General features: G+C 40.6%; 1 protein-coding gene across 4 annotated transcripts; it reads left to right on the top strand.

Annotated features, from left to right (window-relative positions):
* The first annotated feature begins 125 nt into the window (after positions 1–125).
* Positions 126–21,416, top strand: vtg3 (vitellogenin 3, phosvitinless). 4 transcript variants are annotated; one of them, XR_015501749.1, is made up of 28 exons: positions 126–456; positions 2,583–2,603; positions 3,426–3,577; positions 3,707–3,958; positions 6,287–6,448; positions 6,537–6,685; positions 6,765–6,915; positions 7,005–7,162; positions 7,245–7,410; positions 7,487–7,612; positions 7,750–7,968; positions 10,587–10,804; positions 10,887–10,984; positions 11,075–11,196; positions 11,273–11,374; positions 11,456–11,575; positions 11,677–11,866; positions 13,804–13,891; positions 14,137–14,322; positions 15,249–15,381; positions 15,459–15,618; positions 15,705–16,986; positions 17,278–18,259; positions 18,347–18,556; positions 19,262–19,407; positions 19,504–19,642; positions 21,070–21,153; positions 21,236–21,415. XR_015501749.1 is itself a non-coding variant. In XM_087271806.1 (28 exons), the coding sequence occupies exons 1-27, from the start codon at positions 381–383 to the stop codon at positions 21,148–21,150; spliced, it is 3,783 nt and encodes a 1,260-aa protein (XP_087127932.1). In that variant the 5' UTR covers positions 323–380; the 3' UTR covers positions 21,151–21,153; positions 21,236–21,415.
* The last annotated feature ends 3,296 nt before the right edge of the window (positions 21,417–24,712 follow it).

Below are 24,712 nucleotides of genomic sequence, written 5' to 3'. Positions count from 1 at the left end.
GCAGGTCACCTGCACTCCTTTGAGGTTGCGATGACACTGATCACATTGACCTGTCTCACACCTTTGTCCCCTAGTTTTATTTACTCAAACTGTTCATACGACACATCATGTGCTTCATTCTCCTAGCATTTCAGAATAATTGTCCTGCAGGTAATATTCTCCTGTATGCTCTGCTAATGTGATGAAGAATGTCTTCCCTTGTATATTTCGATATTGTCATCAACACAAAAACAAATGTGTTGTCCATATTATGCAGCAGCTAACTATAGACACTAAACAAAGAATACAAAACAAATATGGTGCCACGGGGTCACTTTACCTCATTAACTGCCTTAGATAAGGGAGTAGGCGGGAAATTCACTTTCCAGTTATAAAACATCATGTCCAAGTTGTTGATACCACCTCTGGACCTCATCATGTGGCGGCTGTGTCTCTGTCTCCTGGTAGCCCTGGCTGGTAAGTACATGAAAACCATATCTGAAGTCAGTTCAGTGCTGGGTGTAATTAGTAACAAAGTAATTTGTTACTGTAATAAAGTGAACTTTCCTCTGAAAAAGTTAAATAAGTGATTACTTTTTAAGTTTAGGTCATTTATTTACAGGTAATTGCCTTAAAAACTGTTCACAAATGTAACAGTTCTACATAAAACAATCAACGTGTTGTAGATTTTGCAGAACATTTATCAAGACAACTGCATATGCTTAATAAAAACTCTATTAAGAATTTAGTTTATGACAATATACCGTGTAAATTCCGCAATGGAGAGTAATTTGTGTGTGTGTTTATTTATATATATATATATATATATATATATATATATATTTATTTATTTTTTTTTTATTGGGATATTTTATATATATATATATATATATATATATATATATATATATATATATATATATATATATATTTTAGGGGTGTAAACCTACACTGGTCTCGCTCGCGGTTCGTTTGGTTTCCGTTTATCACAACCCAGGCTCATTGATTGTGGAAACATAGCCCCACGGCTACGAACGCCTCTCGGTAGCGCGCGCCGTTCTCTCACGAAAAGCCACCGGAGGCCACTGTCGAGCAACCGTCTGTCCCAAGCGACGATTTACAAAAGCTGTCCAGAAATTTTAAAAAAAGCAAAAGCCCTCGTCCAATTTTGGCCGCGTTTTCGGGTTTCGCCGCATTCTCGACCCTTCACGAACTTGTTCACTTTTATTTTTTGATTCTGTTTTTCATCTTACCTAATTTCGGAACCGCTCTTTCCCGTACTCGAACCCGTGTCGTCGTTGCAGCGGCCGGCTCCTCGTCCTTCGGGCCTCCGTTCCGCCCACGTAACACTACGAGCTAAGCGGACAAACTGGCTGCGGCAGGAAAGCCCTCCACACGGAGGTGAGCTGTCAGCCGGCGAGCGCGAAGAAGAGGAGCGTCGTCACACCGCCCTGCAGCGTTTGCTCGAAAAAAACGAAATGCGCCCATATGTACCTCCGGCCACGTAAAACGCAGTCTCCAGAAACGTCCACGGGGCTATGTTTTCTGAATGAGCCTGGGTTGGTTTATCATGCCATCAATTCAGTTCAATTAAATATCTCAGTGCATTCCCAGGTAGCAAAGAATTCTGGCCCAGATTTGGCATAAAGCTGGCACAGGAGGCATTCATTCGGCACTGGCATACAGCATGTGGCCCAAACATGGCTTGGGTTTAGAAGAGGTGGCACTGTTTTTAAGGCACACAAGATTTGGGCCAGATGTAGAATGTAGTATTTGGCCCAAGTGTTAATAATTGTTATGTGGGTCATGTGAGTTTGGCCAGTCTTGACCCACATTTAAAATACATTAAAATTAGAATTGAGTAAAGAAAAAATGTCAATCAGGTTGCTTTGAGAAAAAGAATGCCCATAGTGTGCCTAAAAACGCAATGCTTCATGGCTTACCAATCTCATTGCAATCATGACACACCATCGTATCTGGCCCAATTATGAGTTATTAACTTGGCTGAGACTTGACCCAGATTTGGTCCATGTTTGGCCCTTTTCTGGAAGCCAGACTTGGTCCAGTCATGTACCGTAATTCACTGTGGCATGTGGGCCAAGCAAAACCTGATTGTGTGGGCCAGAGCTGGGATGGAGAAATTTTGCCATGTGGGTATTTACACAGCAGAGGTACAGCACATGCATGTAAAGTTGTGACTGGAAGTGTAGCTTTCTGGTGAAGTGGAGCCAATCCACGAATCACAGCACATTATGTTAGATAACCAATCAGAGCCTCTTGAGGGCTGGCCTTTAGAGGAACTAGGAAATATGTCAGCCGTTTTCATGTTAACAGAGTAGCTGTATAAAATCAAATTAAACTATTTTTTAAAAAAATCATGTGATTGTTTACAAATAAAATATGAACACACATTGCTTTGCATTTTATTAACACAAACAAGCCTTAATAAGACACTTTGGACCACCACTTTTAATTGTATTCTATGCATTGAGATTTTTGTGTTTTTTTATTATTTAGTCAAGTAATTCAATTACTTATTGTTTTCCCATATGCTTGTTTACATGAAATAAGAACAGTAATGTTTTTTCTTTTTCTCCCATTAGCCAGCGAGATGGCGAATTATGGTATGTAAATGCAATATATATCACTCTCATTACTTATTACTTACCTGTGCTTTCACACTAGCACTTTTGGTCCACACCTGGGTTCGTTTGACGTTAGAGTATGGTACGTTTAGCTAGTGTGAATGCTGCCTTCTGAACTCGGGTGCGCACCTAAGTCTGCCTGAAAGAGGTGGTCTGGAGTACGGTTCGCTCGAACTCTGGTGCAGTTCACATCTGGTATGAATGCAATCGTACCAAATAACGGAAGTGATCCGCTAACAGTACAACAAACTTTAGTTTTCATAACGTTCATTCATGCGTGTGTGTCTGTGTATCATCTACCTTGGTGACAAGCGGGACTGACCCAGTGCAAACAGTCATAATGTCTGCTTGTCTCCACCAGAAAAAAACTTCTGCAGACTTAATGTTCTGATTTTTTTATATTTTTTGCTGCAGATAGATGCTAGTTGCTCCCTATATTTTGGTTTTGATAACAAAGGCAACATTTTCTGTAAAAGCAGAACGACCATGATATGTGTACATTTGTTTTTGAGGCTGTCACCAAGCAACAGCTGTACACAAAACAGCAAGCGTACCGAAGTTCAGAATGAAAAATACTATGTGAACATAAATGAACCAAGGGGGGACTATCGAACTTGGGTTCGGACCAGGACTTTGGACCAAGTGTGAAAAGCATCTTATTCTAAAATTGACTTTATTGTTTTGTTTATTATTGTATTTGATAATAACAAAGACAAATTACTAATATCCATGCACATATTTTATAACACTGATTGAAAATGTTATTTAAATTCTCAAATGTCTGAATGGCCAACCTTTTAGAGCCTTTTCTGAACTCGAAAAAAACATACGAGTATAAATATGAAGGATTGGTACAAGTGGGACGGGAACTGCCACACCTGGTTGAATCAGCGCTGAAACTGAGGTGCACTTTTAAAATCATTGGAGAGTCACCACACACCTTTGTCCTTCAGGTACCAACAATGTTGCTTCATTTCTATCATCTGAAACATAAAACATGGTGTTTTTACGTCGGACTTATAAGATATTAAGAATAATGTGTATAAACATGGTATCATTTATTTATTGTTTTTTCTTTGAAGGTCTCAAATGTAGACTTTGAAGATTTTAATGGCATACCTGGGAAAAGTGTCTTCAGCCCTTCCAAAAACATCACTAAGCATCTGTCTGCCGAAATCAGCCAGCCAATCATTTTTGAATTCTTTAAAGGACAAATTACCGACATTCGCACAGCACCTGGAGTCTCAAACACAGTTGTGAATATTGTGAGGGGGATCCTTGGATTTTTACAAGTCACCGTCAAAACCACACAAAGTTTTTACGAACTAATCGAGGTACAAAATCTGAACACCGGCTCATTGGAAAGATGTGCCCAGAGCTACTTTTTTGTGAAATCTTGAAAACATGCTTTAAGATACATTACCCTACAGTTTGTAGGTAAAACAAATGCTATGGGGCAGGATGATGCTGACAAATTTTATTTCTTTTCACACTGAGTTACTAATACTTCATAAATTTTCCTTCAGCTTAGTCCCTTATTTATCAGGGGTCACACAAGCAGAATGAACCACCAACTATTCCTGCATATATTTTACACATCGGATGCCCATCCAGCTGCAACCCAGTAGTGTGAAACACATATAGACTCTCGCATTCACACACACTCATACACTACCGCCAATTTAGTTTATCCAATTCACCTAAAGCGCATGTGTTTGGACTATGGGGGAGACCAGACCACCCAGAGGAAACCCATATGAACACAGGGAGAACATGCAAACTCCACACAGAAATGCCAACTGGCCCAGCCAGATCTTGACCCAGTGATCTTCTTGCTGTGAGGCGACAGTGCTAACCACTGAGCTACCGTGCCACCCTTTATTGATATTTACGAGGACATATTATTGACAAATAAAGGATTATCTTTGGGCAGTTCTTTGCGTGGTTATGAATGACTCCATGATTTGTAAACAAACCCATTTGCCTCACCTGCTTATCTCTATATTGATGATTTTTTTGATGTGGTCAGTTGGCTTAGTAGCTCACCTTGTACAGTGTTGTACTTGGGATGCAGGTTTGAGTCAGGTGGTTCCACATAACAAGCAAAAGTGATGTTAATTGTGACAATTTCATAGCTATGATGTGATTTTATCCTTAAGTTTGCTTTTGAAAACACTATCAGTTGGGTTGAGGGAAGAGTTTAATTTAGCCGATTGGAAGGTGATATGTGCATGACAAGCCTTGGCTTCTCTTGGACATGTGCAAGATGGTTGTTTAAATGGCACATATCGGAAAATCAACCCAGGCTCATTCTGATTATGTATCCCTACAACCCCCTATTTCTGGAGAGAGCAAAATTCATCCTAGGAGCTACGTTTTTTTTTTTTTTTTTTTTTTTTTTTGCAAATCCGCCAGAGGCCGCTGTAAACACTTTTTGAGATCTCAAATTTCTTGTGAGTGCCATTCACATCTGCTGTTCCCACATAAATCTATTAGAAGCCGTTGTCGACTGACAGACTGACCGATCAACTGGCCTACACTCTTCCTTTCCTAAACCCAACTAATAGTGTTTAAAAAGCACCGATTAACCGGTGACCACCAACTTCCCTAAACTCAACCGCTCTGTTTTTAAAGGCAATCCAGAAAAAGAAATGCCCTTGTAGCAACCTGATTTTTACCACTTTATCAGATTGTACCACACTCTCAACCTGTTTTTTACTTGTTTATTTTATGTTTTTTTTTTTTTTTTACCAGCTTTCTGGAACCGTTCCTCACCGGAGTCAAACCCCGTCATCGCGGTCAACCAGTCAAATAGTCAAGTGTATAAAGTGCCCTTCCAAAACTAACAGAAGTGTCCCTGCGATATCCCCCCACCCCCACTCTTAACTTTGCAATTGCAGCCCCCACCCCCGATCTTCAGTTCGCGATTGCCCCCCAGACACTTTTCGGTTTTAACAGTATATATATTCCCCCCAACCCCTACCCCTACCACTTTTCACTTGGCGACAAGCCCCACACTTTGGTTTTGCACATGCCCCCTGGAAAGACTCTGCACGGTACTGCTGTCAACTCTGCCCAGCGTCTCAAGTCCACTGACTTACATGGAGAGCTACAAACAGAAAAGCCATCTAAAGCAGGGGTGTCAAAGTCAATTCCTGGAGGGCCAGAGACCTGCAGAGTTTCGTTCCATAGTTAGCTCTGTTTTACCATACCTATCTGTAAGCATCAAACAAGCATAAAGCACTCAATCAGGTGTGTTTAATTTGGGTTGGAACTAAACTCTGCAGAGCTGTGGCCCTCCAGAAACTGGCTTTGACACCTGTGGTCTTCAGGGGGTAAGCGGTCAGCTGGTAAGCAACAAAAAGAATGGCCTCAAATTGTTCGTTTTAAAGAGGAAATGCAGCCATTTGTTCCTCTGGCTACATAATGCATGATCTCCAGAAAAGTATATAGGGATTTTTGTAGACAATGTAGACACTAGCCTCTAGTGTAATTCTCATTGCAAGCCTCAAGGAAATGTCACCAGAGGAATGTTTTTCACATTGTGCAAAAAATGTAGCACTGGGCACATCTTTTCATATTAAGAATGGAGACTACTTATAAAAATATGGCTCTATACGAGAGAAAACCAACGTGAAAATGTAACTTTTGTTTGTCCTTAGTTGGGAATTCATGGTTTGTGTCAGAGCAGTTACACTGTTGATGAAGACTCTAACGCAAAAGAGTTGATAGTAACACGAATTGTTGATATCACCAACTGTCAACAGCCAGCATCTTTGTACAGAGGTATGGCTCTTGCACCTGAAGACAAACTTAGCAAACAGGTGTGTGTTTCATTCGATTTCAATTACACACTTAATCATGTAAAGTTTGCAAGTTTCAAATTGATCTGAATGCTGTTTGAAATTACAGAGAGGCGAAAGCGTTGTTTCCACTGTGAAACACACCTACACAGTGAAGTCCACAGCAGACGGTGGTCTGATTACTAAAGCATTTGCTCAGGAGCGCCAATATTTCTCTCCGTTCAATGTAAAGGGAGGAAACTTCCGAATGTTGGCATTGTAAGTGCTTCTAACTGTTATCAACTTTCAAGTGGTTGCACTCCTGATTAATCAATGATGTTGTGCTTCCTTTTAACAGGCGGGACATTGAACTTCTTAAAGTTTCTGACACAACTGACAAAGTAGTGACTGGACAGGTGCAGAGCAGAGGCAACCTGATGTATAAGACAAATAAGGACCTCAAACCAATACCTGTTGTGATGCTTAACCTGAACGACCCAGTGCCCAAGGCAAACTTCAAAGATTATATAAACATTTAAGCATATATTGACATGTGGATTAACTCATTAATCGTTTTAATCATACTTTACTCCAACAGATTTTAGATTTAATCAAGCGCCTCGCACAGGCTAATTTATATCATGTGGACAGTGAAACCAGCACAGAAATTCTGGACCTAATTCAGTTGATGCGGGTAACAACACTTGATAATCTAGAGCATTTATGGAAGCAGGTCTCAGGAAATGATGAGCACAGGTATGTTCACCCTTCTCTAAATACTATACAATCTAATATTCAAGATGATCAATTTCCCCTGTTGACTTTCTTTTTTGGTCAGGCGGTGGTTCCTGGACTTGGTTGTGGAGGTAACAGATGAAAGAATTCTCAAATTCCTTGAGGCCAGATACAAAGCAGGAGACATCACAGCGAATGAGGCAGGACAAGCACTGGTAGTGGCATTTAACCACTTGTCCGCTGAGCCTGTGTCGGTGGCATTAGCTCAGGTGAGACAGTGACCAAGTTAAATGTATGTTAGAATCCTTTTTTATCTGCCGTCTGATACGCTCTTCCGCTCTCCAGGAGTTCCTGACCATTCCTTTCAGTAAATCCCATCCTCTCCTGTGGAACACTGTAGTTTTGGCATATGGATCTCTTGTACACAGATACTGTGTGTATACTGACCCCTGCCCTATCACTGTGGTACAGGTATCTGAGATGTCCTACACCTCTATGTTGATTGATTCATACACCTATCATAGTAATATTTTGCTAGTTTTATGTCAAACTTAGTTCTTTGATATTTACAGTACATCTCCCTGCTTTTTGTACATACTATTGTTTAGCCATTGCTGAATATGGCTGCAAGTAGCCTAAGTAAAAACTCTGAGGATGAAATGGTCCTTGCGCTGAAGTCCTTGGGAAACGCAGCTCATCTTTCCAGCATCAAGACTCTCCTCAAGTTCCTTCCTGGATACTCCAATGGAGCTGAAAAACTTTCCACCAGAGTGCAGGGAGCTGCAGTCCAGGCATTTAGGCTGCTTGCAAGCAGAGCCCCCCACAGTGTAAGTAATGCATTATATAATGAATTCACTCTTCTAAGAACAGCTTAACTATCGCTCTGCAGCTTTCACCTGGTTGCGCACTAAAACTAAAGGCTGATTTATACTTCTGGGCCGAATGATTGGCATAACCCATAGCACTTGCCTTGCATTTCAAGAGTTCACACTTAGCTGATGATTAATTCTAAAAGCTTGTTTGGCATGCTGTCCCGGGAGAGAGCCCTGAGCTCATGAGATCCTTGAGCCCAGGGCTCCCTCCCGTTGCAAGGCGGGAGGGGAGTTTGAGCTTAGGTAGATCTCGAGAACTCCCCTGCTGTAGTAACCAATGAACAGTAAGTGATTGCTCTTGAAGATAACTACGTACTAGAAGCATATCTATGGTGCCAATTTGGATTATTCAATTAACTTAATTGCATGTTTTAGGCGGTGGGAGGAAACCGGGGAACCCGGGGGAAACCCACGTGAGCACGGGAAAAAGTGCAAACTCCACACAGAATTCTCTGCTGGTTTGGTAAAGCCTGGAACCAGAGACATTCTTGCTGTGAGGCAACAGTGCTATGCACTGGGCCACCGTGTCACCCATCTAAGAAGGAGGAGTAGGGGAGGAAGGGGGGACTCTTCAAAACGAAGATAGCAGTGGAATGAAACCCATGGTATTTATAGTAGTTTAGGAGTCATCTGATTGGAGCGTAGTGAATTGGATAATGCGGATTCAGCCGCTAGCAATCATAAGCATGTGATCCTCTCAAAATTTGTTTATACATAAACTTCACTTATACTTCAGCGTGCTGTTTGTGTTGCTCTACAACAACACATTCAAAACACTAGCTGGCAGTAAGTTTCTATGTTCCTCTCTGTCCAGTTATTTCATAGGTATTTTGTTTTTACTGAACGCTACAAGTAGCTAAAACTCTCTCATTCTTAGGCAGGAACTGGCAGACGTGCAACAACTTTAGTCATAAAGTAAACACAAAACAAAGTTTCCATTTGGAATTCTTTCACAGGACTCGACATGTAGTGCAAGCTCTGCAATCACTCCATCAGGCTTGCGGCTCTCAGCTCCACCCCATGCTCATCACCGGTACCAGGCCAAGCAATCACAGAGCTTGCACTACGTGTTGTTGTGACGTGTAGTTGCATTTTTTAAGAGTTATGCGTCAGCATCAGCCACAGCAAGGGCTATGCAACCGCGTGAAGGCTACGCTGGGCCATACGTGTGAGCATGACCCAGAAGTATAAATTAGCCTTAAGCAGCATTAAGCATGGTCAGTACCTGGATCAGGCTTCCTGATAAAAGTAGGTTGTGGTCTGAGTGGATTCTATTGGCACATATGGTGATGGGGACACTACGTTATCAAGAAGCATTTTCTTGTGAACGAGATGTTAGATTGAAGTCTCAGGATGTCCTTCAAAAAGAGTAGGTGCCTTAATGGCCCGTTTCCACTGAGTGGTACAGTCTGTAAGGTTTTCTTTATGAGGCTTGCGTTTCCACTGCCATAAGGGTACCAATGGTTTTTTAATGCTTTAGTTTTTCATATTTAACGATATGAGTGTTCTACTGAGCCTCCCTGTTTGTGTGATAAGCAATGTGTATGTGCATTTTGGACCCACATTTGGCTACATTATTGCTCTTTAACAAAAATTGTGCCATTGACTTTAGACCAGTTTTTAGTTAGTTAATGCAGAAGTATATTTCAGTTGTCTCAAAATTGTAATGCTCTAACAATGATCCTTAACAAAACTCATTTTCAGAGGGGGAAATGGATGCAAATACATTTGCTATTTACGCAACTTGATGGAGAATGTGAAATGTATACCTGGCCAAGCTGAAACAATCTTTAGTGGCACCTGGTGCCACATTTCCCTAGGTCGTTGTTAAGGCCCATCTTACACTCAAGTGCCATCATTCAAAATCAGTTAAACAGATAATTTTGGCTTTGTAGTTACTGGCCATCAAATGCATCATGATAAGCAGTGATGGTTGAGACATACACCTTCAAGCATGACAATGATTGGGCATATCCAGGTACTTCTTGGGCAAGAAGAGCACCACTTAATGAATAGGTCCCCACTGCAAGAAATAAGCTCCTTCTGTAGAGGAAACCTCAGAAGCACAATTGTGTTAAGACACTAATCAAAAAAGCAATTGGAAGCAGTTAAGGTTTACAAAATCCCACCAGCTTCAATACTTTTGGAAGAAACTCTCTTCAAGAGCACCCAGAGCTCCAAAATTGGCCACTAGCTGTGGATAAAGTTCACCAACAGGACAATAATCCAACCACACTAAGCAAAAATGTACCTTAAAGGTGCAAATTAGTTCAAATGTGTTCCTTGTAGTACATTGTTGACCAATGTGGACCTGTTACTGTAGGTACTTTTTGAAAAGTTACTTCCTGCGGGCTTTGTAACTTAATTTCTGAGAGTGTAATCATGGTTGGTTAATATGATAAAATTGCCTTTTACATTTGGAACATTTCCACAAATTTTCACCATGACTGTTGCTAACAGGAGTAATTTAAGGATCAAGAAGCTACTTTTCCACTAGCAAAGACCTCTTTCTTCAGACGCTGACCATAACTCTATATCTACTCTAACTCTGTATCTATCTTTTATATTTGCAGGTACAGGATATTGTCTTAAACCTCTTCGTACAGAAACATTTACCAGCTGAAATCCGCATGCTGGCCTGCATAGTTCTTCTAGAGACCAAGCCGTCCACAGCTCTGATTTCAGTAGTAAGTGAGGTCCTTCTAGAAGAGGCTGATCTGCAGGTTGCCAGTTTCTCCTACTCTCTGCTCAAAGGCTTTGCCAAGTCCCGTACCCCTGATAATCAACATCTGTAAGCATGGTGCAAACTACAATGTGCTCTTCTCCTCTCTGTTTATGAATTGCACTGATTTCTCTTTCCTTCTCCTAAATAGATCTATTGCCTGTAATATTGCCATGAAGATTCTAACCCGTAAACTTGGCCACTTGAGTTACCGCTACAGCAAGAACCTGCACTTTGACTGGTTCCATGGTGGGTTCTTGTTAAAAAGACAATGCTAGCTATGTTATAAAGCCTTTAAGTAAACCGGGAATGGTCTGATGTTGCTTCTTATTTCTTCAGATGACTTTTTATTTGGGACATCTGCTGATGTTTATATGCTTCAGAATGAAAGTCCCATCCCCACAAAACTTATGCTAAAGGGAAAATTTCATTTCATTGGGAGAATACTGCAATTTCTTGAGGTAAACAAATCAAAGCAGAATTTACTGTAATTTTATGTATACCCTGTTTTATAAATAATGTCATTTATATTTCCAGTTTGGTATCCGTGCAGATGGACTCAAAGATCTGTTTGCTGGAAAAATCCCTGAACTCACAAAAGATTTAGGAGTCAGCGATTTGGCTTCCATATTGAAAATTGTGAGCATCTCTGTTTCAGATTTTATTTATGTTTCTTGTCAATCATTATTTTAATTTCTGATCTATGCCAATCTTTTAAAGCTCTCTAACTGGCAGAGCCTACCAAAAGACAAGCCTCTTTTGACAGCTTATGCAAGAGTTTTTGGACAGGAAGCCTTTTTAATGGATGTAAGCAGAGACTCAGTTCAAAGCATCATAAAGGTATTTCATTGTGTTATTTTAACAAGATAAAAAAAATATTGGATTGATTTTTTGTTTTTGTAGATTAAAATAAACCTTTTCCATTGTTTTCTGCTGTTTAGTCTTTCAGTCCTTCTGCAGGAAAGGAGAGTAAAGTTTGGGAAAGGATTCAAGATGTTCAGAAAGGGACTTCATGGCACTGGACTAAGCCGCATCTTGTGTATGAGGCTCGGTTCATACAGCCGACATGTCTGGGTCTCCCAGTTGAAATCAGCAAATATTATTCCGTAGTAAATGCTGTTACAATGCAAGGTGATGAGTTCTTTTTCAGAATTTGTATCGGCTTCCTATTATAATTTAGTTAGAGCCCCTCTTTTGCATTATAAATGGTCATGCAAGATCAAAAAACACTTTCATTGTCTAATATTATGCATTTATTTTTACCTAATTATCCCAATGAGTTCCATATGATTTATTCAGCGGATTAGTCGACTGGGTTCAGCTTGAGACAGAGAAATGGTCACCATGGCTATGAGGTAGCAGAGAGTATGTTAGAGCCCAATGCAGGAATGCATTAAAGCAATACAGTTAAAGACCAGCATATTCCTCATCTCTTAACCAGGGCTTAATTTGTGCCAGAACACGCCAGATCCGGACCCGGCACCTTGACCGACCCGCCCTCCTCCCTTGTAAAAACAACAACATACATTCAGTATTAATCCACACAGTGGCAAAAGTTGAACTATTTTGAAAATGGACAAGCTGATAATTAGCCATAACAATGGCAAACGGCAGATGATTGCGAGTTCAGAAAGGCATTTAACTAAGTTTCAAGAGTTCACACTTAGCTGATAATCATTAAAGCGTAATTGGCATGCTGTTCCGGGAGAAAGCCCTGAGCTCGTAATATCCTTAAACCTGGGGCCCTCCCGTTAGAAGGGCAACAGGGGAGTTCGAGCTCAGGTAGGTCTCGAGAACTCTCCTGCTTGTCACCGTGTGATAAGTGTAAACTAAGGTTGTCTAAGGTAATAATTTGATTTAGTCGATTGGCTATGGTGTATGTTTTTGGACAGTGGGAGGAAACCAGGGGGAAACCCACACGAACACTGGGAGAACATGAAAACAGAAACACCAACCAGCCCGATAAGAGGTTGGACCTGCGGTATTCTTGCTGTGAGGCAACAGTGCTAGCCACTGGGCCACCGAGTCGCCCTATCCGAAAAGGGGGAGGAAGTAGGAGTGGAAGGGGGGAAAAGCTTGAAGACGAAGATAACTGGAGAGAACTACTCTGGTTATTTATAATGCTTCCATAATCATCTAATAGAGCAGATAACGGAGCTATTGAGGAGCCAGCTGTGTTGATCATAACCACATGATCCTCTCAAAATTAGTTTATAAATAAACCACACAAAGGAAAAGGCACATTTTCAATGTGGTTTTGGACACAATATGTGAATAGCCCCATAAAGTTTTAACCTGAGAGATACAGTACAAGCACTGATCTATAATAGATAAGTGATTACAAGTCGCACTAAGTGATTACAATTTACAACACACAATTAAACACATGTTTTGCAAACTACAGAAAATGCTGCAACAATTTAAATTACACTTACATGTTATGATCTGTAGGAAGAAGAAACTGGTCCATTTAATAGTTACTGACAAAGTCTGACAAAGTCCCATACATAAAAGTCTCTGGTGCTCCATCCTTTAATAGAAAATGGCTGGCAAATCCTGCGTTGCACCATAGGTTATTGTATAATAAATCAGAAAAATGACAGGAACAAACAAAGCACACGGTTGGCTATACTGTGGTTTTGTTGTGAGAATTAACTTTAACTCTTCATTCCTCACTGCCAAATCTCCATCAGTGATCAACATTATTGTGTCATGATCAGTCGCGTGATCCCCTGCGCCTCGCTAGTGTGTGGAGAGAAAGTGCGTTCACATTTTACCGGATCTGGCACTACATATTCAGTAATGTACAATCTCGACGTTGACACGTTTAGGCTAAAGATCCAAATATACAAAATTAATCATTTATTCGACTCTGAGTCGTGTATTTCATTAAAGAATAAGTAGTTTTAAACACGGTGAACTTTCAGATTTACACCTCAACTGGATATTTTCAGTAACTTAGTGCTGTGTTACACACTGCATGGTAGGTAATTTTCAAAAACCCATAATAGGGGCTCTTTAATATTATAAAAGATGAATGCCAAAATTAACATATTCTATGTCTACAGCAAAAGCTGAAATAAATCCTCCTCCAAAGGAACATCTGGGTGAACTGCTAAGCTCAGACATTTCCATGCAGACAGATGGCTTTATCGGGTAATAAAACAATGCTATCAGCTATTATTTATTATTATTGGTGCACTCAGTAGCTGTTTTGGCAACCCCTTCACTCAAAAAATAAATAAAAAAATACATTATTTGTATGGCTTTCTATGTTATAGAATCTTTCAGCTACTTTGAGTAATAGCCTCCTCTTACTTTGTGTATTGGGAAATTGAATCAGAACTGTTTAATGGTTTCATTGTTTCTCTGCTGAAAGTTTATTTTTATCCTGTTTACAGCGTGACAAAGGATCATTTTCTCTTCCATGGAATCAACACTGATCTTTTTCAGTGTGGAACTGAGCTGAAAAGTAAGGTTTCAATGGGCCTGCCGTGGGCATTTGACCTGAAAATAAATCCGAAAGAGCAAAAGTATGAAATGAACTTGACTCCAAGCAAATCGGTCACCGAATTATTTTCAGTCAGGTATGTTTCCGTCTATTTTGTAAATTATTCTGCACCAAGGCAGCTTTACAGAGCTAATCAGGCAAAATAGCTGAATAAAATGTTAGTCTAAGGGTGCTTTCACACCTGTGAATTTCACACGTGAATTTCACACCTGTGGATTCAGTTGTTCCGAAACAGAGATTACAATTGTTACATTGTTGCTCTTTGCTCTTGGAGCGGTTCGCTTGCACATTGCAAAGTTTCTAATCGGACCGAAAGAGCTAAAACAAGTCACGTGCAAGTAAACTCTCCTCACAGTTGGTCAGAGTGTCACGCTAAGCTGTCAGGGAGATGGTGGTTTAATAGTGATTGACAGGGTGCGCGCGCGATGTGTCTGAGGAGAGATGCGGTGGGGAGAGGTGAGAAGGGTGCGCGACGTAGCCTATTTGAGGACCGGGAGGGAGACGCGAGATTACCGAGAGATCATCACTCGTTTGCGGGCATCCGGAGACTCGCAAAACTTCCCGCCATACTCATAATTCTCCCTTCATATAGCCGTATGCCTATTACATATCCATAAAACATTGTGATATAACCGCGCTCGGATCGGATCGCTTTCTCACTGTAATCGAACAGCTCCAGAGTTCGTTTCAATCGAGCCGAGACCACCTCATTCAAGCGATCTCGGAGCGATTACTTTGGCCCGGAACAGAGCGCGATTGCCCTGTTCACATATGCCAAACGAACCGCGCTAACTGGGCAAACGAGATACGTTCCGAAACAAAAGTGTAGGTGTGAAAGCACCCTTAAAGCTTGATACATCATTAAGAAATTCAATGTTGATTGAGTTCAGTTTATATGTCCATGTTAAAGAATGTGACTGAACTGTAAGGCAGCCTTTCAATTGTGATATGCAATAAAATGCAACCAAAAATCCTGATGATTTTTCACTCTTCGTCAAACAGTTCTAATGTGTATGCTGTTTCGAGAAACATTGAAGACCCAACCTCATCTAAAATAACACCCATGATGCCTGAGACAGGGGAGTCCTGGCAGGGTGTGCCTCTGAGAATGTTACCCCCTTTAAGGGATGAACAGGTAAAACGAAACACTTGAAAACAAATAGTTATGTTTGGCATGTCCTGCATACTAAACAGATTTGTTTTCTGTGGCAGACCAAAAAATCTGGAATGAAATTCAGGCAATGTGCTGAAGCCAAAATTTATGGAACTGCACTCTGCATTGAGGCAGAAGCCAAACGTGCACACTATCTTCACGAATATCCTCTGTATTACTTACTGGGTGATACTCACTTTTCATACAGTTTAGAACCAGGTACCAGAAACTTGAATTCATTATTGACTTCATCCAAAAAATGATACTTAAGGATTTCTGACGAAAATGTGTTGCTTTTTCCAAAGCAAAGGATGCAAAACCCATTGAAAAAATTCAGATTCAGGTCTCTGCCAGCAGACAACATCCTTCAGTAATGAGTGGAATGGTGAATCTCAACCAAAGGGTATTTAAGGTACATTGACTCATTCTCTGTGGTGAACTTGGAATAAATGTGAAGACATTTTGTATTAACGCTTTACAACAACAGTACATGAATAATGATGTGTTAATATGTAAACTAAACATCTCTTTATTATGAACTAATTATGAGTTAATGTATGCGCTAATCATGGACAAACTTTAACAACAACTTTAGCTACCTTAATTGCTTGTTAGTTCATGCTTGTTTGTTAATTAATGTATTAATAACCACATTGGCTGTATCTCTGTCTCTCCACTCCACCAATAGCTGGTGTGTGGTGAGCGCACTGGCACCGTTGTCCTGTCGCTGCTATCGCATCAACCAAGTGGATGGTGGTGGTGGTGTCGAGTGACCCCCTTTCATGATTGTGAAGCGCTTTGGGTGTATGGCCATACATAAATATAAATACACATTACTTACTTACATTAGTATATGCTTAATGTAATCATCATGGACTCATGACCAGGTCAACATACACTTTTATATGCAACAAAATTGGACTCACCACCACCTCCCCAGGTCAACGAGAGGTAGCTTTTAGAATGAGGAAATAAGATTCTAAAATTTGCGGGGGAAAAAAATAACTCTCACATTGTCCTTGAATTAGGGCAGTGTGAGATCAGGGGAAAAAGCCCCAACAACCAAGCACATAAATACATAGACATAACATGGGAACAAAGGATGTGGATATAGTCCGATGAGGGTAGCAGCCATCTGGTCCTGCCACTAGAGAGCGCTGGTCACAGACCCACTACCAACACCAGTGGGTGAAAGCACACGAAAGACTCATAGCCCTCGCCATGGCCGTCGACGTCGCTGACACGGACCTCTCACTATGACGTGTAGTACAAGCTCTATGATTGGTCAGCTTAGTATCGCTGACGAGTGTGGGCTGGACCGAGAGCCGCGCAGGTCCGTTAGAGCAAGTGTTTACAAGTGTCGAGTTCTGTGAAGGAGCTCCAGATGGAAAGTTTTGATTTGTGCTTACCTCATGATTAAAGTTGTTGCTCGTCCGTCGGTTCCAGCCACAAAATGAGTGAGTTTGAGCCACTTGTACATTAAGGTAGCGTTCAGAAAAACAAAACACCAGCGAAGAAACTCTACACAAAGGAACTTTAATACCTTACATAGCATTTCGGAAGTGTTATTGCAGAGTAACACACAGCGTGCAGAAGTATAAATGCACGCCAACACACAAGGCATGCACCGTGGGTCATGGCGACCGTTCAACACAGAAGTATAAACCAGGCTTAAGGCTGTGGAGTCTCAACAGGTGTCCTTGGAGCAGAAAACAGGAATTTCAGAGAGTCTCCTTATTTTGCTATCCAAGGGAAGTTGTTTGTCTCCAGCTGAGGCTGTCTGGCAGGAGAGTCACAGAGAAGCTGAAAGAGAAGAAAAGTTTTTTCAAATTTAGGCTAATATCTGATAATTTCGCAGATATTTAATGTCCGTCAAAGGTCTCCAGATCTGACCAAATCTAAGCAAAGCCGCTAGTTTTACCCCAGTGTTTTCCAATTTGCGGTCCAAGGCCACAGTCTGGTTTTTAAAGAGCCTGCTCACCACCGTTTCAATCCAGCCGGCTAGCTTGGTGGGGTTTTGAGCCACACTTTTATCAATCATCGATACCACAGGGCCCTGCATAAGCCCACAGAAACCCTGTTATCAAAGTTCTGAATAGATAGATATCTTTAATATCCTCACACGACATGCCACTTCTCCCACACGTCCATTATGTATCCAGCTGCAAACGCCCCCACAGGACAGGTGGGTTCCCCCAAACCCAAACTTCGCTTTAAGAAGATGGTGTCAATTGCTTTCAGAAACCAGTTGATCCAATCCCTAATTCCTTATTTGTCTGGAGAGCAGGGCAAGGAGAGCCTCAGGTAGAATAAGACCAGAGGAGCCAGCCAGGAGAGATATGGGAGAGGGGGAAAAAGTGCAACGCCTTCGCCGAGAGCCAAGGAAGAAAATCTTTAAACAATTCTTAACTTCTCATGTCCTCTTTATGCATGTCCTTCTAGTGCGTTTACAATGAATGACAATAGAAAAGTGTCAAAATCAACAGTTTACACACAGGAGTTTATGAGTAGTTAATGATGATGTGCCGCTCCAAGTAAAGTCACGATATAATTGTACATTAACAGCTCATGTGTTTATGTTGGTTACATTTAGCTTAAACTTAGTTGTTAATTAATACATTATTTAATAACACAACATGTTTAACAAGTCATTAAGGTAGCCAATCATACATGAACTCTTGTGAGTCATGTTGTAATTAAAGTTAGTTCATGATTAGCGCATCATTATTCATATACTGTGATTGTAAAGTGTTACCCATTTTGTTATATGTTTTATGTCTCCTTCTTTGTATAGGAAAAAAGAGATGAGAACACCTCCTGTGAGGAACGCAAAACATCCAGTTCACTCCCAGTAACTCAGGTGACACTCAAATATTTGAAATTGAAATCTAAAGTATATATTTTTTATTATTTAAGGTATAAACTTTTCAATCTCTCTGTGATGTAGGATCTAGATGTAACTCCAGACCCGGTAGTCACAGTAAAAGCACTTAGTTTAAGTCCACAAGCAAAACCCCTTGGCTATGAAGGCGTAGCCTTTTATCTGCCAACTGCCCAAAAAGACGACATTGAAATGATCGTCTCTGAAGTTGGTGAAGAAGCAAACTGGAAAATGTGTGCCAATGCACATTTTGATAAGACTCATACATCAGCAAAGGTAAATGTTTTAAAGTTTTTTTATTCTCATAAATTTCCATATTGCCCCATTGATTTTTGTTTAATTAGTCTCTACATATTAAACTTTAGTGTGAGCCAAAGTCTAGGTGGTAGGCCGGATTGAACGTTAGGCCACCGGGAAATGTCCTAGTGCTCCTTATGGCCAGTCCGCTCCTGCCCCTGGGGCACAAGAGCATCCCAAACTTGCCCATTGACTTACAATGGTGAAGAAACTCATAGACATTATAAAGTTCCTAGATTGATATCTTTTTCCTGCACTGTCGAAGAGACATTATAGGGTTGATTTCTATCATTCATATCGGCAAGATGCTTTAATGAATCATCACTCTAAGCTGTCAATCAACTCTATACAACAAAACTTACCTAGCAACCATTTAACAACAGCGATTTCTCAGCATTAGAACATTGTAGGGACCTGTGGATGGGCTCATTTGACTCATGCTAGCCAATGCACTTCCTGTATGCTACACATGCAAGCAGAGATTGTTTACATGATAATATTAATTAGCTAAGTGCTATAACATACTAGAAAAAGTATTAAGATTCGGTCTAACACATAAATGAGGGCTAACAACTGCCAGGCAACCACCTAACAACGCCTTAGCACTAACACTGTTGGCTTTCTTAAGCCAGTACCAAAGTTTGTCAATGAACTTTAGCTTCTAGTTGATTTTTGTCTTTTCAGGCTCATCTCAGATGGGGTGCAGAGTGTCAAACATATGATGTTTCTATGAGAGTGTCCGCAGCGTGCCAACCAGAGTCCAAACCATCTATAAGCACAAAGATTAACTGGGGGACTCTGCCCTCAGTATTCACAACAGTTGGTCAAATGTAAATTCATTATCAATTTGAATTTTTTGAAATATCAAAGTACAGCTAGGAATATTATTCATTATACCGACTTTCTACTGAATCCTTTTTTCTCAGAGTTCAAGAGTATGTACCTGGCGTGTCTTACATTATGGGTTTCTACCAGAAAAAGGAGGAAAACCCAGAACGGCAGGCATCTGTCATCGTTGTAGCATCCTCACCAGAGACCTTTGACCTGAAAGTGAAAATTCCAGAGGTTATTGTCAAATTATCACATGCTGTTATATATTTTTCAATTTTAATCTTCTAAAAGGAAAATTCTTCCTTTTTTAAAAATATTGGCTCATATTACAACTTTCCTAGAGTTAAACAGTTCAGTGTTTTATTTTTGAAGCCATTAAGCTGATCTTAAGGTCTGACGGGAGCATGTTTAACTTAGTTTAGCATAAATTATTGAAATGGATTAGACCATTAGCATCTCACACAAATAATCAAAACAGTGTTTTGAGTATTTTCTTATTTAAAGCTTGACCTTTTAGTATTTATTATTTGTACTAAGACAGAAACCCATCTAGATTCCAGAATACCTGTCAATATTTTTCTAAATGTTTCGAATTTCGCAATTTCGAATTTCAGGAAGACTGGGGTTGGGAACCAGAGGTGGCGGGCTGGGAGTAGTAGGGGTGTATGTGATGTTAATAACAATATCTTGGTCCGTTTTTCTGGCAGTGGTGGCGATCGGATGCTATGCGAAACTTGATGACCTGTTAAAGGGGTTGGAGACTACCAAAAATATGAGGACTTTTTTTGTGGGGAGGTGGGTGGGGGTTAACTTACTTGAGTATTGGAAGAAATAACTAAACGTGAGGGTGGCGGGAGATGAGTGTGAAATACAGAAGACTCACAAAAAAAAAAAAAACAGGAGTGTTGGCACTGCATAATATCAATGTGCCCCTTGCAGCCATGGTAGGGCATCAAAGTTCCTTGATCATAATGCTGGATCAAGAGTAGTTTCTAGCCATATCAATCTAGAAAATAGCATTTTGTCATAATCTGTCAGTCTTAATACATGGTGTAACTACTGAAGGGTAAAGCTTTAAAAAGAAAATTATCAAAACTTGTATTTTTGAGCAAGATGCTACTTTAACCCACACCGGTCCTACGCCACCCAACCCGCTCCAAGGAGGCTAAAGACCATGGCCTAGAGCTTCTGTCGCTAGAGTATCTTTTTCTGGGTTCAGAGGAGTGAGGCTTACCTGCACAGCACTTTACTAGCTGGCCTCTAATAACCTCACCCCTCTAAACCTCACTTCCATTTGGGCCGCGGCACCAATGTAATCTCTTACACCACCCAACCCGCTCCGAGCTGGGATTGAACTGGAGACTCTCCGCATGCAAGTCAGTTGCTCTAACAAGGAGGCTAAAGACCAAGGCCTCTAGCTTCTGTCGCTAGAGAAATTGTTTAGGGTTCAGAAGAGTGAGGATTACCAGCACTGGACTTTACTTTCTGGCATCTGTTACACTTTTGGTCCAATCTGATTCAGTGATTTATGTTAAGCTAAGCTAAAAGTGTTCTTTCCAGACCCAGAGACTGGCTGAATGAATTAAAAAATGGTCAATCCAATAATGAGTTCCTGAATATGTTAGCTGAAACATTAACATTACTTTATACGTCCTTTCTAGCGAACTATCTACAAAAAGAAAATTCCCTCACCAATTGAACTTTTGGGGATCGAAGCTGCAAATCTCACCATGTCAACTTAACAGGTTAATTTATGAACTATGGGTTACAAAACTGGTTGTTCCTGTGTACCGACATAAATTCAATGTTACTCTTTGTCCCTTACAGGCTGATGTCATAGAACATTTCTGGAGGACTAAACTGACAACGTGAAATGAATGAATCATCAAATGTTGTGAATTGTTTGTACATTCCGGACATTTGATTAATTATTGATTTGGATACTAAATATGTGCTTAAAAGCAACATATGTTAAGTACTCCAACAAATAAAACATGCATGAAGAGATCATCTGTGGGATTAATTTATTTTATGATAGTTCATCATAATCCAGCCTAGATAGATTTACTTGTAGAGTCTCAACAACATTAATCTTTATGTTCAGAATGTTAATGAGATGGCACAGACTAGCAACACCTGAAAAACAAATTATGAGTGTACAGCCTAGCTTCATGGGCTGCTTCCAGTGGAACCAATTGGAAATAAATATCTTTAGTTTTGTGAAATGTTGCTATGAAAGTTATTCAAAACTCTTTTATTGTATAGACCACAATAATCTATTGTACAGAAAACTTTTTGCATGACTGATAGCAGGGCTATTTTTGGTCAACACTGCTGACTGATATTTTGGTTGTTAAGTATTCATTTGATCTCATGTGGCCTAACGGGGCCTTAAATATCATCACATTATAACTATGTTAATGTTGCACTAGAATGAAGTGCAACCATCTTAAATGCCAGTCTGAACAACAGCTCGGTGACCTACTTGGACCTGCAACTTCTCCACAATGGACACTCTAACGGAAATCCAGGCTAGCTCTGCCTGGAATGTTTGACCAGAAGATAACTGATCTCCATTTCTGTCTGTTTGTAGAGTTTTGGTTCCTTACCACTGCCACTGGGGCTTGTGTGGACCTGCTCTTCAGTGGATTGGCCTTCAACAGTGACATTAGGATCAAACTGACACACACAGCCTTCTCAAATCAGTTCATCCAGAAATTTTAATCTGATCCCCTTGTTTGAAGAACCAAATTAGCCAGAAATGAGATACCAAGATTAAAAGATTCAGGATCTGCCAAATCATCTAAGATCATTTGAGATGGGTACGAAGAACAGACTCCTATTCTCTCATACCCAAACAACAGTATTCCAGCAAAATCCTAGCACCTCCTGCCATGATGTACAAACCCATCACCCTTACCATATGACACCTACCCCAACTACCCAATGACCTGCAACATATAAGCAGGGACCAGGACCCCTCCTGTTTTAAAAGTTTTTAGTTGTGCAATACACTTACTGGTTAAATGATCATTACTAACAAGTTGGAGTTTTAATTATGACAATAAGTTATCATTATGTTGTTTATTTACAGTATAGAACTTTTGCTACATTTCTGCATAGTGGGCACATAGCAATTCCGGTAGGATACTATGAACTTCCATTTCAAATTGTCATCATCCAGAACATCATTTCTCAACTGGTTGGTCGTGATCCAAAACGGATGGCAGTACTGTTTTAAAAGAATTATGGTGTGTTTTGTGTGTGTGTGTGTGTGTGTGTGTGTGTGTGTGTGTGTGTGATGCACAACTTCTTCTTGCTGTTTGTTTGCAACAAAATCTTGCTGTTTTCTGACATTTAGGCGAGGCCCAAATGCATGCGAAAAATGTTCTCCTTAGTGAGTGTCTGCCATCAGATGTTGAAATAGAATGTTATTATTCTAAAGTAATTTTTCTCACTTGGTACAAAATAAACTGCCTCACGCCTAAGGATAAAGTAACTTTTCAGACCTTTCAGCAGTTAAACGGTGCTCACAGCATGCTCTTCAAATGCACACAGAAAAACAAGGAATGAGGCTCACTGTGGCTTCTCCTACTGCAGTAATTTCCATTATTCTTTTAGTAATCCGGCATCAGTTTATCAGGAAGTGACAATTTTCGTTCACTTTGACTCATTGGATGGAAACATGCTACTGTTTTAGAGTGAAGTTTGGAGACTTATGCCTGGTTTATACTTTTGTGTCAAGTGATCGGCGTGACCCACAGTGCATGCAACGCGTGTAGCTGTACATTCATACTGTTTCTGTTTTTCTGCAATAACACTTCCAAAATGCTAGTTGGCAGTAGGTATTTATGTTCCTCTGTGTCGATTTTCTTCGTTGGGGTTTTGTTTTTTTCTGAACACTTCCTTAACGTACAAGTGGTTCAAACTCACTCATTTTGAGGCAGGAAATGGCAAAAGTGCAATTCTTAGAGCCATTCTTTGCTGGAATCGAACCCCGTCATTGTGGTCAGGTCCTCTCTGCAACTTAAGTCCATTGACATACATGGCGAGCTAACTGGACAAACTGGTAACAGCGTCCATGTGAAGGTAAAGCCGAGTTCAGACTGCATGATTTTCAAAGTAGTCATGTCACAGATGTTTTCACACTGCATGACTATTTCGCTGCTTTACACTACAAGATGGATGGGCGACAGGGGCTTTCACATTGCATGACTTTACAATAGGAAGAGTCGCTGACAACTTCATCCAAACTAGGTCTCACTGCCAAAAACACATAGAATATCTTTTGTTCTTAACTACATAACAAGAATGAAGCCTTTAATGGGGTAGAAAATGTACATCTTTGCTCACCTGGTTTTAAAGGAAATTAGATATTTCTCCTCAACATCTTTTTTAACTTTCTGTATGAAACGTCAAACAGACACGGGTGCTCCTGTCAGACCTCCACTAGTTTTTCCTCCATTACTTGGGTCCAAATAAACAGAAAATGAGCGCTTTAACTTCACCTTCAACCTCCCGCTGCTCTCTCATTGTCTGTAGGCGATCGCAGATGTTATTTTCAGTCAAAACTCATTTCACACAGCATGATTTGAATCGCCAACAGTTCCAGATATTTAGCATGCCAAATATCCCACAGGCATCGGCGACTCATCGGCGAATCTCTCAGATCATGTCTTTGATCCCTGCTGAAAAATCGAGCTTAAACCAGCCTAGGCTGGTTTTAGCTGGTTGACCAGCCTGGTTTTAGAGGGGTTTTGGCCATTTTCAGGCTGGTTTCCAGCCATTTCTGGTCTTAGCTGGTCAGGCTGGTAAATAACCAGCTAAAACCAGGTTGACCAGCCTGGTTTAAGCTGGACATAGCTGGTTTTGGCTGGGCTCCCAGCCTGGCTAGGCTGGTCAAGCTGGTTTTAGCTAGTCATCTTTCAGCCTGACCAGCTAAGACCAGGCTGGAAATGGCCAAAACCCCTCTAAAACCAGCTTGGTCTACCAGCTAGGTAGTAGGCTGGTTTAAGCTGGATTTTTTAGTAGGGATAGTTCATACGGTGTGATTGTTACTCACGTGCGCAAGCACCGATTTGCCTTTGATTTTAGGCATTTGTCTGTGATTTCTCAAAACCTGTCGGCAAGTCAAAATCGGGGCTAAAATTATGCAGTCTGAACTCGGCATAAGCGGTCAGCTGGTAAGCGCAAAAAGGAATGACATCATACCACCACAAAGCATTCGCTAATAGCTACATAATTCGCAATCTTCAGAAATGTATGCAAGGCTATGTTTTTAGAATATGCCTATGTTGTTTTACC

This window comes from Danio rerio, chromosome 11 (genome assembly GCF_052040795.2).
Source record: "Danio rerio strain M-AB ecotype USA chromosome 11, GRCz13ab, whole genome shotgun sequence".
Lineage (NCBI taxonomy): Eukaryota > Metazoa > Chordata > Actinopteri > Cypriniformes > Danionidae > Danio > Danio rerio.
Note: the sequence above shows the minus strand (reverse complement) of the source record. Positions and strands in the feature narration are given on the sequence as shown.